Consider the following 13075-nt stretch of genomic DNA (forward strand, 5'->3'; position numbering starts at 1 on the left):
TTCTTCAGGAGGGCCTGGAGGAAGGTTTGTCGGTCAGATTTCTGCACTGTCTATTCTGCTCAAATGTCTGGCAGAAACTTTTTTTTTTTTTTGTTTCTCCTGCTTGCAGAGTCTTTTAGTTTTCAGCTCTGCAGTGTGATCCCCTTTTTTTTTTTTTTTTTTTCATGCGGATAAGGCAGTCCTTCATACTATGCTGGGATTTCTTCCGAAGGTAGTGTCAGATCGCGATGTCAGGAATTTGTTCTGATTTTTTTTTTTGGCCTAATCCTCAAAAGGAATGCCTTTTGCATAACCGGGAAGTTGTGCATGCTCTTAAAAAAAATAACGTCCAGCATCTAAAGATTTTTGGCAATCTTCTGCTCTGGTTCGTTTTTACTAGAGTATGGGTCAAAAGGCCAATTCTACTTTTTTTTTCTCTCTGGTTGAGAAGGGTTATCCGAAAATCTACAAGGCGGCCACATGGTCATCACTGCATTACTTTCCAAGTCTACAAATTTGATTATTTTGTCTCTACTGAGGTTTCTATTGGGAGAAAAGTTCAAGTGGGGGGTGCCTTCTGTATAGGGTCCGCCTGTTCTCTCTCCCTTTCATTCTGTCCTCTTGTTTGGATATTTGGTTCCCACTACTAACAAATGAAATTGTGGACTCTCCATGCCATAGGAAAGAGAAAATGTATGCTTACCTGATGCATTTCTTTCCGGGCATGGAGAGTTCACGACCTGCCATTATTTAAATTTAAGACGGCAGGTTTTTTTTGTACAAACCTCAGGCATTTCTATACCCTTGTGTTGGCTTTTTCTTTTGGCAGATTGACTGGTGACCTATGCTAGGGTGCTCTTTGCCGCCTCCTGCTGGGCAGGAGTTGAATTCCCACTAGTAATTGGAATAAAATTGTGGACGCTCGGAAAGAAATACATGTTATCAGGTAAGCATAAATTTTGTTTAGGGCTTTGTGTAGTGCTTGATATGATGCAGAAAGTATTTAGTCCTTGTTTTATTAAAGGTTCAGCTAGAACCTGCTGAATTGTCTCCAATTAACTTCCAATCTCAAATTGTGCTCAGCTATATGCACGCTGAGGCACCAGCTCTTACTGAGAATGTGCAGGGGTTGATACCTATGAATCTGGCTGATTTGTCACATGGTATAGGGGGCTAACAAATCAAAGTACATTTTTAAATTTGTTAATCTACTGCTCACTTTTTTAAATTAAGTTATTGAATTGTCTATTATGCACGTGCTCTTCTGTATTTAATGGTCCTTTTAAGAACTTTATTTTTGCTTTCCAGGAAATTTTGTCTGCATCAAAGAAAAGCAAGCAGGAACCACAGGTACGTCAAAATCTTACAATATCTGCTGACCCTGTGTTCTTGTGACGTCACATTAGTCTGTACATTGTTGTCTTTTGGTACTGAAGCTACTACTGAATGATTAAAGTTAACTAAGTTAAATGTATGAGATTACCTAGAAAAAAAATGAAATAATTGCATTGCAGTAATTCTGATGTATAAATAAGACTGCAAGTTCTCTGGCAAACATGGTGTCATTTTACTGCACTTACTATGATAAACATAGATTTTGTTTTTTTTAATAAAAAATAACTAAGCAGTTTATACTACAGGTAAAAAACCCTTTATTCAAACTGCTGGGGACTGGAATAGGTTTGGATTTTGGAATATTTGTATCTTTTAAACGTGCGTTTCAAGAGGGTATGGAACCAAGTGTAAACATCTTGTCACTTAGCCATATTTACATGCCGTTATAAAGCTTATACACGTAGCTAAAGGTTGTTTAATACTAGTGTATACATAGTACAGTACTGTAATCACAAAGGTAATGTTTGTTTTAAATAGAACAGTCAAACCAAAAACACTTAGTATACAAAATCCGAGTTTAGAGCAGAGTGTATCACATGAGTAAAAGTGAAAAGTAAGGCCTATATATAAAACTTTTAATCTATAAAATATAAGACAAAACCATTAAATACAAACATGTGTCTAATATCGAAGCGATAAGTTTAGACCAGACCCTGCATAGGTAAATTAGGTTGGCACAATTTAACTCATGTTAGATTGTTTTATGATAACCCTGGTTGTCACGGATCAGACCCGGTGTATATGTAGTTCTATTTTTATAGCAGATGTTGCATGGGGATACCCAGTTTGTTTTAAATTGCCCAGGAGTACTGAGAAAGTATATAGACAGTTTTTGGCATACACTTGCTCCTATATTTTTGTTGCTTTAGTGTGGCCAATTAATCATCTTTTAATTTTTTTTTATTTTTTAACCAAACTTAAACATTGCCAGAGAAGTCATATTTAAAAAAAAAAAAAAATAGATTTCAGAATGTTTTTGGAATCCTGGATTTGGGGAAACCTGTAAATAGAAATCATTGCAATTCGTATGAATCTATTTTAAAGGGACAATTAAGTCAAAATTAAACTTTCAGGATTCCGATAGAGCAGCAAATTTTAAACAACTTTCAAATTCACTTCCATTAACAAAATTTACTGTCTTTTTTTTTTTATATTTAAACTTTTTAAATCGCCAGTTACTGAGCATGTGCAAGAATTCACAGTATATGCATTTGTGATTTGGCTGATGGGTGTCTGATAACAGGAGGGGGAGTGGAAATAGACACAACTTTAAAATTTATCAGACAAAAATCTTGTACTGATTTGAAGTTCAGGCTAAGTGCCATTGCATTCTTTAGATCATGCGTTTATGTAAATCTACTGTATTTACTTGTCCTTTAACCCTTTCATGACAGTCATAATGTCTACATCGGTAACTTTCCGATGTAGACAAAATGAAATCCCGTGATATTGCATGTGATCGTAAGATTTCAATTATGGGATTGGCTCAGGGGGGGCGTCCCTATGACACTAGGCACGCCCTCCAGTCTGCGATCAAATTCAGGAAGCGCCGTTGGCTTCAAGACAAACGGCTGACGTATTTTCGTCCGAACGGCGCTAAAGCCCAGCGCTGTTTGGACAGAGTAAAACGGCAGTAAGAACTAAATTTGTTTACTTGATTTATTTATTTCTTAACACTGAGTTCACGGATAATCAATTACTGTTGGGAATATCACTCCTGGCCAACTGGAGGAGGCAAAGAGCAGCAGAGCTGTTAAGTATCATTTCCCTTACCACAAACCCCAGTCATTCGACCGAAGGAGAGAGGACCTAACACAAGGCGTTGAGGTTCCTGAGGTTTTATATAAAAAACTGTCTGGGAAAAACAAGGGCTGTGGACTCACATTTGTTTTCTTTCTAATGACACGGTGAGTCCACAGATCATCAATTACTGTTGGGAATCCACACCCAAGCTAGAGGACACATGATATGGGAGGGAAAGATGGGTAAACCAAACAGAAGGCACCACTGCTTGCAGAACCTTTCTCCCAAAAGAAACCTGTTGAGATAAAAATAAAATTTATAGAAATAGTGTTCTACAGAGGCCTTGTTCTTGAAGGCCCAAGAAGACACCTCCCTAGTGGAGTGAACTTATAAGTCTCAGGAAGCTGCTGTCTAGCAGTCTCATAAGCCCTACGAATAACACTTCTCAACAGAGAGAAGTGGCAGAAGCTTTCTGGCCTCTGATCACCAGAAAAACAACAAACCATGCAGAAGACTGACTAAAGTCCTTTGTGGCCTGTAAATGAAATTTATGGACTTGCACAACATCTAAGTTGTGCAACAGACGTCCTTTATGTAAAGGATTAGGACATGGAGAAGGAATAACTATTTCCTGATTAATATTTCTGTCCTAAACAACCTTAGGAAGAAAACCCAAATTTGGTACGAAGAACTGCCTTACCTGTGTAAAATACGAGAAGGAGAATTACACTACAAAGCTGAGAGTTCGGAAACCCTCCGAATAGCAGAAAGAAACAAAACTAAATATCTATGGAATACATAGGCTAAAACGAAGCCTGTAGTAAAACTTAAAGAACTAGGTTAAGGCTCCAAGGAAGAGACAAACACAGGCCTGATTCTGACCAGGGCCTGATAAAAGGATTGTACATCAGGCACATCCGCCAGACGCTTGTGTAGCAGAATGGATAGAGCAGAAATCTGACCCTTGAGGGTACTAACTGATGACCCCTTCTCAAGACCTTCCTGGAGAAAAGATAAGATCATTGGGATCCTGTTATAGAAATCTTTCTAGTGATAGGCTTAGGATCCTGAATCATGGTCTCAATGACCGATTCAGAAAGCCCACGCTTAGATAAAATCAAGCGTTCAACCTCCAACCAGTCAGCTTCAGAGAAACTATCTGGATGAATGAAGGGCCCCTGAAGCAGAAGATCATTCCACAGCAGAAGTTTCCACGGAGGTAGAGACGATCAGCCTACCAGCTCCTGCAAGCCACGCAGGATCTAGTAGGAAAACCAATGCTCTCTCCTACTTGATCAGAAAGAACAGAGGAAAGGATATGCCACACTGAATTTCAAAGGAACTGCCAGAGCATCTATTAGGCTTGAGGATCTCTTTACCTCGAACTGTACTTGGGAACTTGGTGTTCTGATGAGATGCCATCAGAACCAATTCTGGTAACCCCCATTTGGTTGGTAACCTAGAGAACACTTCCGGATGGAGTTCCCACTCCCCGAGATGGGAGTCTGCTCCGATCTGCTTCCCAGTTGTCCACTCCTGAAATGTGGATGGAAGACTAACTGTGAGCACTCGCAACAGAAGAAATCTGAAACACTTTCTTCATGACTAGTTAACTCTGAGTTCCACAGAGGCTATGTTGACTGACTAGAACCCGATAATCCGGGCTAAAGACATCAGAGCATTGTAAATCGCTCTCAACCCCAAATGAAGGAGAGCAGACTTCTCCCAGGAGCAAAGTCCTTGCACTTTCGAGTCCCAGACTCCTCCCCAGTCCAGCCGGATGGTGCCCGCGGTCACAAACGTCCAGGAAGGTCTCTGAAGCATGTGTCCTGAGACAAGTTCCTGATAAAACCACAACGGGAAAGACTTGTCGACTCTCTCAGGAAGCTGCTGATTTAGATTCCTGTAGACAATCTGGATAATCTCCATTCCACTGTCTGAGGAAGGGGACAATGTCCATGGAAGCCACCATCAGACCAATTACCTCCATACACTGAGCTATTGATGCCGAACAGTAGACTGAAGAGAGGCAAGAGGAAGGATTTTGGCTTTCCTTACCTCCGTCAAAGATTTTCATTGATAGGGAAACTATTTTAGTCCCTAAGCTGACTACCCTTGTTGCTGGGACAAGGGAGTTCTTTTCCAGCTTCACTTCCATTTGTGGAACGAAGACAAAAACCTCAGAATGAGATTTTGGCTGTAGAAAGATGGTGCCTGAACCAAATCCCGTAACCAAATCGCGGCCCAGAAAACTTAAACTCTGGGAGCTGTGGCAAAGCCATTGTTGAACCACAAACTGAAAGTTTGGCCGGAAAGCAAAATTTAGAATCTGAGATGATCCCTTTTGAATGGTAACCTGAGGGTACGCATCCTTTTAGGTCTAGGGTCGTTAAAAGCTGACCCTCTTACACCAATGAAGAATGGAGCGAAAAGTCTTCATCTTAAAGGGTGGTACTCTGAGAAACTTGTGGAAACATTTCATGTCTAAATAGGATGGAAAAATTCCCTAAACTAGAACAATCACTCCCAGGGAGGAAGATCCTGAACACATTTCAAGAACGCCTCTCCTTATCTGGCCTACAGATCTTGAGAGGTATTGCCTGCTCCTGGGAGGAAGGAGTTGAATTCCAATTTGTAATCTTATCCAGGCATGAATAACTGATAGCCTGCCCCCCAGCAGGATATGTTCCTGGCTCAGGTGCAAACCCTACATGCTGAATTAGCTGCAGGTTTCTTCCCCCTGATCCAAGACTGACTGGGTATCCAAGAGTACTTTAACTTCTTCTTTGTGGAAGACAAAGGGGAAGACTTACCTGAAGTTACGAAGGAACAAAAAGTAGCAACAGAAATAAAATTGGCCTAACGGCCTTTCTGTCCAAAATGGAATTGGACAAGGAGTCGCACCAAAAAGTTGCAGTAATTGCCTATAAAGGCCTCCATCCTTAAGAGTGTCTATCCTTTATATGAATTGAAGATCTCTTAACCAGAATTGCAATGGTCCCTACTACTTTGAGCACCGTGCCACATGATATATATCGGAGACAGCTTATTAGACAGGAGATGGGGGGGGGGGGGTTGGGGGAAAAGGCTCCTTGATTTCTCCCATACCTGAGAAAATTCTCCTAGCACGGTCGAATTGGTTGTGTGTTTTTTTTTTTTTTTTGTTTGTTTTTTGGTTTCTTTACAGATGAATCCGTGTGTATGTAAAATTTACTAGATTCTTGAGGTTTGACAGGGAATCGGTCTACCAAGTAGCCAACCCCTCCTAAATACCCAAAGGTGTTCAGGCTTGAATCTCAAGAGGACTACTTCCTTCAGAAGCTCTGTTCCATTCTTTAGCAAATAAAATTATTCATTGGAATTTCCTTAAGTGAAGGAAATCTAACATAAGGTATATGTATGTGGAACCTATGTAACCTAGCATAAAATTCAGCCCATTCCAAAGTATAAGCAGGTCAACATTGGGACATTTATTTACACAGATTGGAAATAAAAGCATGAATATTCCACATGCCTTATTGACATCAAGACTCTGTAAACAAAGTTTAATAAGTCCTACAGTTTAGATAGATAGATTTGTATAACTACAGTGGTAGTCTGATTTGAGGAAACTGATTTACTAGTATCTGCCTCACAGTACTATCATCTCTGTGCTGTTCAGAACAGTAACGCTGCTCTGTTTTTGGTCGGAGAACGAGGCAGGGCCATCAAAACTGAAAATTAGTCCAAGATGGCGCTTCTCCGTACCTGAGAAGGTGGGGGCATGGAGATGAAGCGTGCAAACATTGAGCTTCATCCTGCCGCACAAAACACTGAGCTACAAGCTCTTACAAATTTGTGCAGGATACTGGCACAAATTTAAAAGTGCATAGAGCATTGCTCCGCTTCCTAAAAGAACGGAAGAGAAATACCTCAAACTCAGTGGGAAAATCGGAGAACCACAATGTGTGCTCAGTCCCTTCTAAGACCCCATCCAGCTATGCAGCTCCTTAGAAATGGTGCCATATAAGCTTTCTCTGACCTAGTCACTTCAGACCACTCGGTCACTAAAAAAGGAGGCTGCCCAAATACAGAAAAAAGTAATTAAATTAGATCTGAGCCCCAAGGTGGTTAACCCCTTCCTTGCTATGAAGGAGATTAACAGCTAAGTCTCATGACTAATGTGCCTGCACACTGCCCTAAGCATCCACTAAAAGCAGAGGGTCCTTAACCCCTTCAGTGCCGGCCTTCTAGCCCCAGAAGAACAAAGGCACTTACCTGCATTCTAGTCGTCCGGCAGTCAGATGATTTACAAAGTTTGAGAGGATGCCGCTCCTCACAGGGACCTGTGTAAAAAAGGGTAAACCTACCAGGCTTTCTATACCAGGGCAGCAAAGCACACTTTATAAGTTCCTTACTGCTTTAAAGCTACCACAGCCCTGCTGAAGAGACTAACATGGAGTACAGCTATACCCAAATTGTGATTGAAGATCAGAGCAATCCTGCCCTGGCTTCAAAATAAAAAATCTTGATGGAAGAATCTTAATCAGGACACCTAAATACTTCACCATCTCCTTGCACTAGAGTCAAAGAGAGACTGGGGGTTGTGGGAAGTGATACTTAAAGGGTTAGAAATGTATTCCCATTTGAACCTCATTAAACTATTGACTATTATAAATGCAACTAAATGATTATTTTTTTTTTTTGTCTTTTAATCTTTACAAACAAGGTATCATGAAATGAGCAGTAATGACCGCCCCTAAAAATGAGTATGCAATTTACAACAATTTTATTTACTCCTATTCATTTCTCTGTTCTCTTGCTATATTTTAAAAGTATCAAATAGGAAAAGGAAATGGGAGAGTATAGAGGGGATATTGAGCACTCTTACACCTATCGCTTGTAATAAGCTATAAAATTACCGCATGAAATATCTGCTAGCGAATAATAAATGTATATACTGGTATTAAAACCTATAATCTTTATTAAGGAATTTATTTAAAAATTAATGACTAAGGTGATAAACATCACCTATCATTACCTAAAGGTACACCACAATTACTGCACTGCTGCTATCATGTCACCCCACTGTATTCCTGGCCGATAACAGGAACCGTCGGCTTCAGGTGTCAGGGGTAGCATGAGGCAACAGTTAATGCAGCAAAAATAATTGTAAGTGGTATAAGTGTGTAATAAAAGTAGTTTAAAAACAAGTTGAACTACACAAACATGTTTCAGCTGTTGCACAGCCTCTCAATGTGATTCAGCAAGTGAACTGAATCACATTGACACCTGAAGCTGACGGTTCCTGTTATCAGCCAGGAATACAGGGGGGTGACATGATAGCAGCAGTGCAGTAATTGTGGGGTACCTTTAGGTAATATATCTGTGTGGGTAATAGGTGATGTTTATCACCTTAGTCATTAATTTATTATTATGATTATAGGTTTTAATACCAGTATATACATTTATAATTCGCTAGCAGATATTTCATGCGGTTATTTTACAGCTTATTACAAGCGATATTTGTAAGAGTGCTTAATATCCCCTCTATACTCTCCCATTTCCGGTTCCTATTTTTTTATATTAATTTAAAGGGTCAGCACCGAGGCTATACACATTACCTCCTCTATCCTATCTTTACTCATTGATACTGTGCCTATATTTGACTTTAAAAATTATATTTTAAAAGTAGTAATGTAAAGCTTAGGAGCCGGCCCATTTTTGGTTCAGAACTTTGGTTACACTTATTACTATAAGTAAATTGGAAACTTTCCCTATAAATCTGTGTGACAGTGGTCTAATCTCTGCTTTATACTAGGCATACATACTTGTATCATACATTGTAGGAATTTTGTTTGGAATTCCTCCTGTTGCAGAAATAACTTATATTTCTATGTTTTAAAGTGTGTTTTTTTTTTTTTTTTTCTTCAACCTTGGTCCATTTAATTTTTTTACATGTCTTACTCTTTTATTTTCCTCTTCTCATATTTTAATCCTTATGTCTTTGTCTTAAGTGTAATGATCACCTTATAGTTCACACAATTTTTTTTTTTCCTTTCTTCAAAGGATGAAAACTCCACTAGCAAGCTCACCACAGAGGATATCGAGAGGAATGGCGATTCTAACAGTGTCATTAAAGACCGGCTATCGCAGACCGTGAGGCACAATGCCAAACACTTGCTTGATCCATTGAGGAAAGTAAATGGTCAGCCAGTACCCTATCAGCAGCCAAAATATTTCACAGGAGGTATAATGCGGTGGTACCAGGTGGAAGGAATGGAGTGGCTTAGGGTATGTGGGATTCAATTTGCATTGTTCTTACAGGGTCAAAATATGTTAACTTCAAAATGTTATATAATATCTATTAAATTTTAGTTTGGTTAGTGAAAACTCTAGCAACGATAAAACTTTACCCTTTATCATATTTGTAGCACATTGGTCCACTGTTGTGTAATGCAAAATAGCACTGTACTGGCCCGCAGAGCCTTATGGTTGAAATACTGGTCTGTGGATGTATCTCCTAAGCTTTTGGCGATCCCCAGACCTTGTTTGGGCTGGGCTTTGCGAAAATTATTTCAGACATTACAGGAGGAAAGGTTCATTTCCTCCCTCAGGACAAGAGGAATAAGCAGAAAGGACGTCGGAGTAAATTTTGTTCCTTTCGAAACTAAAAGTAAGCCTTCCTCTGCCAAGCAGGACTAGTCCAAACCTTCCTGGAGGACCAACCAGTCTTGGAACAAGGGAAAGCAATCTAAGAACCTGCTACTGACTCGGTCAGCATGAAGGGTCTACCCCGATCTGGGACCGGATCTTGTGGGGGGCAGACTTTCCTTTGCTCAGGCCAGGGTTCGGGGTGTCCCGGATACCTAGACAGCGGATATCGTGTCTTATGGATACATACAGGAGTTAGACTTTCTCCCAAGGGCAGGATTCTGCTCTAAAGATTATCTGTAGATCAGACGTTCCTACACTGTGTCCGGGACCTATCTGTCCTGGGAGTGATAGTTCCTTTTCCATTGCAGGAGCAGTCTGGGTTTTTACTCCAATCTGTTTAAACTCTTGAGGTCTAGAATTAGTCTAAACAAGTTCCTCATAGTACTGTCCTTAAAGATGGAAACTATTTGTTCCATTCTTCCCTTGGTTCAAGAGGGTCAATTTATGACATCAGTAGATTTAAAGGACTTGTACCTGCATGTTCCCATCCACAGGGATCATCACAAGTTTGACTTTGGTGATCCTCATTGCTCTGGTGTGGCCTCAGAGGATCTGGTATGCAGACATAGTGGAGATGTCTTGTCTTCCACCTTGGAGACTTCCACTGAGGAAGGAGCTTCTACTTAAAGGGCCCTTCCTTCATCCAAATCTAGTTTCTCTGAAGCTGACTGCTTGGAGATTGAACCCTTAATTCTATCTAAGCGCGGGTTTTCGGAGTGTTATTGGGACCTATTTAGACTGGGACACCCACTGAAGTGGCAGACTGTGTAAATGGTATTTACATATGAAACAGGAGCCAGCAGGTGTCTGTAGACATCAGTATACATCTAAACCTTTGGGGTTTGGATAGGAGTCTGAAAATGTATAGTTTTATTTTTTTTAAAATGTTTTTGTTACATAAACACTCCCAGATGGGCTATATAAATAGATCTACCAAAGAAAAATCTAGTACGTAATTTGTTTTTTTGTTTTTTCAGTTAACTTCCATTTGTTACTTTTGCATTCACTGTAGAATAGAGGTTTATGAAACTCGCATTAATTCTAACTTTGCTTTCTTTGTGTTTAGATGCTGTGGGAGAACGGGATAAACGGGATACTGGCTGATGAGATGGGTCTGGGAAAGACTGTGCAGTGTATTGCAACTATATCTATGATGGTTGAAAGAGGCGTTCCAGGACCATTCTTTGTTTGTGGCCCATTATCAACACTTCCCAACTGGTTATCGGAATTTAAAAGGTTTTCTCCTGAGGTAAGGAAAGTTAAAGGGAATCTAATTTTTTTGTTTTGGCTACATTTATATTAGAAAAGCACTTGAGCTTAAAGGGACCCTAAACACCATCTTTTTTTCTGTGATTAACTTTTTTTTAAAACGTTTTTGTATTGTTTTAAACGTTGTTGCTTACTTTGTTTATTTACCTAGCCTCTGCTCAATTATTTTTCAGTCTCAATATTACCCCTAAACCACCGCCTACTGAAAGCGGTGCTAGCTGCCATGTTGTAACACGCGTTGTCTATATAGACTGGATGCGCACTCCCTTGCAAATCCTTGTTTATATTATAGGTGTTCCATTTTTTTTTTTTCAAAAACCGGAAGTCTGCTTATTGCTGTGAGCGTGCACACATATAGACATTGCGCTCACAGCATAACTAAAAAACTACTGCTGCCATAAAGTTTGCAGCTTTTACCTTCACTGCTAAAGACCCGTCTACCCCTCCCCTTTCTCTCCAAGCTCCCGGAGTCCAGCTCAAGCCATACATTTCTCTTAAGTGTATCCAGTCCACGGATCATCAATTACTTATGGGATATTCTCCTTCCCAACAGGAAGTTGCAAGAGGATCACCCACAGCAGAGCTGCTATATAGCTCCTCCCCTAACTGTCATATCCAGTCATTCTCTGGCAAGCCTCAACTAAGATGGAGGTGGTAAGAGGAGTGTGGTGTTTTATACTTAGTTTATTCTTCAATCAAAAGTTTGTTATTTTTAAATGGTGCCGGAGTGTACTGTTTATCTCAGGCAGTATTTAGAAGAAGAATCTGCCTGCGTTTTCTATGATCTTAGCAGAAGTAACTAAGATCCATGGCTGTTCTCACATATTCTGAGGAGTGAGGTAACTTCAGAGAGAATGGCGTGCAGGTTTTCCTGCAATAAGGTATGTGCAGTTAATATTTTTCTAGGGAATGAATTTGCTAGAAAATGCTGCTGATACCGAACTAATGTAAGTAAAGCCTTAAATGCAGTGAGAGCTACTGGTATCAGGCTTATTAATAGAGATCCATACTCTTATAAAAATGTAATATAAAAACGTTTGCTGGCATGTTTAATCGTTTTTATATGTATTTGGTGATAAAAACTTATTGGGGCCTAGTTTTTTTTTTCACATGGCTGGCTTGAATTTTTCCTAGAAACAGTTTCCTTAGGCTTTCCACTGTTGTAATATGAGTGGGAGGGGCCTATTTTGGCTTTTTTTTTTTTTTTTTTGCACAGCAAAAATTAGACAGACATCCAGCTTCTTCCTGCATGATCCAGGACATCTCTGGAGGGCTCAAAAGGCTTCAAAGTCGTTTATGAGGGAGGTAAAAAGCCACAGTAGAGCTGTGGCAGTTGTTGTGACTGTTAAAAGACAAAAACGTTTTTTTTTTTTTTGTTTTAATTATTCCAAGGGGTTAATCATCCATTTGCAAGTGGGTGCAATGCTCTGCTAACTTGTTACTTACACTGTAAAAATTTCATTAGTGTAATTGCCTTTTTTCACGGTTTCAAATTTTGACAAAATTTGTGTTTCTTAAAGGTGCAGTAACGTTTTTTTATATTGCTTGTAAACTTGTTTAAAGTGTTTTCCAAGCTTGATAGTCTCATTGCTAGTCTGTTTAAACATGTCTGACAAAGAGGAAACTACTTGTTCTTTATGTTTGAAAGCCATGGTGGAGCCCCATAGGAGAATGTGTACTAAATGTATTGATTTCACCTTAAACAGTAAAGATCAGTCTTTAACTATAAAAGAAATATCACCAGAAGATTCTGACGAGGGGGAAGTTATGCCGACTAACTCTCCCCACGTGTCAGACCCTTCGCCTCCCGCTCAGGGGATGCACGCTAATATGGCGCCAATTGCATCAGGGACGCCCATAGCGATTACCTTGCAGGACATGGCTGCAATCATGAATAATACACTGTCAGGTATTATCCAGGTTGCCTGAATTAAGAGGCAAGCACGATTGCTCTGGGGTTAGGAGAAATAGGACGCGCAGATGCTGTAAGGGC

General features: G+C 39.9%; 1 protein-coding gene across 6 annotated transcripts in view; it reads left to right on the top strand.

The window, feature by feature from the left end:
* HELLS (helicase, lymphoid specific) overlaps positions 1 to 13075 on the top strand; it is a 267233-nt gene that overhangs the window by 73439 nt on the left and 180719 nt on the right. For all 6 annotated transcript variants that reach the window (XM_053691865.1, XM_053691867.1, XM_053691863.1 and 3 more), the window contains exons 7-9: positions 1288 to 1329; positions 9166 to 9390; positions 10880 to 11062. In XM_053691865.1, coding sequence (XP_053547840.1) covers positions 1288 to 1329; positions 9166 to 9390; positions 10880 to 11062 — 450 coding nt within the window. The remainder of the gene's footprint in view (positions 1 to 1287; positions 1330 to 9165; positions 9391 to 10879; positions 11063 to 13075) is intronic.

The sequence above is a fragment of the Bombina bombina genome, chromosome 9 (assembly GCF_027579735.1).
Source record: "Bombina bombina isolate aBomBom1 chromosome 9, aBomBom1.pri, whole genome shotgun sequence".
NCBI classification, from domain to species: domain Eukaryota; kingdom Metazoa; phylum Chordata; class Amphibia; order Anura; family Bombinatoridae; genus Bombina; species Bombina bombina.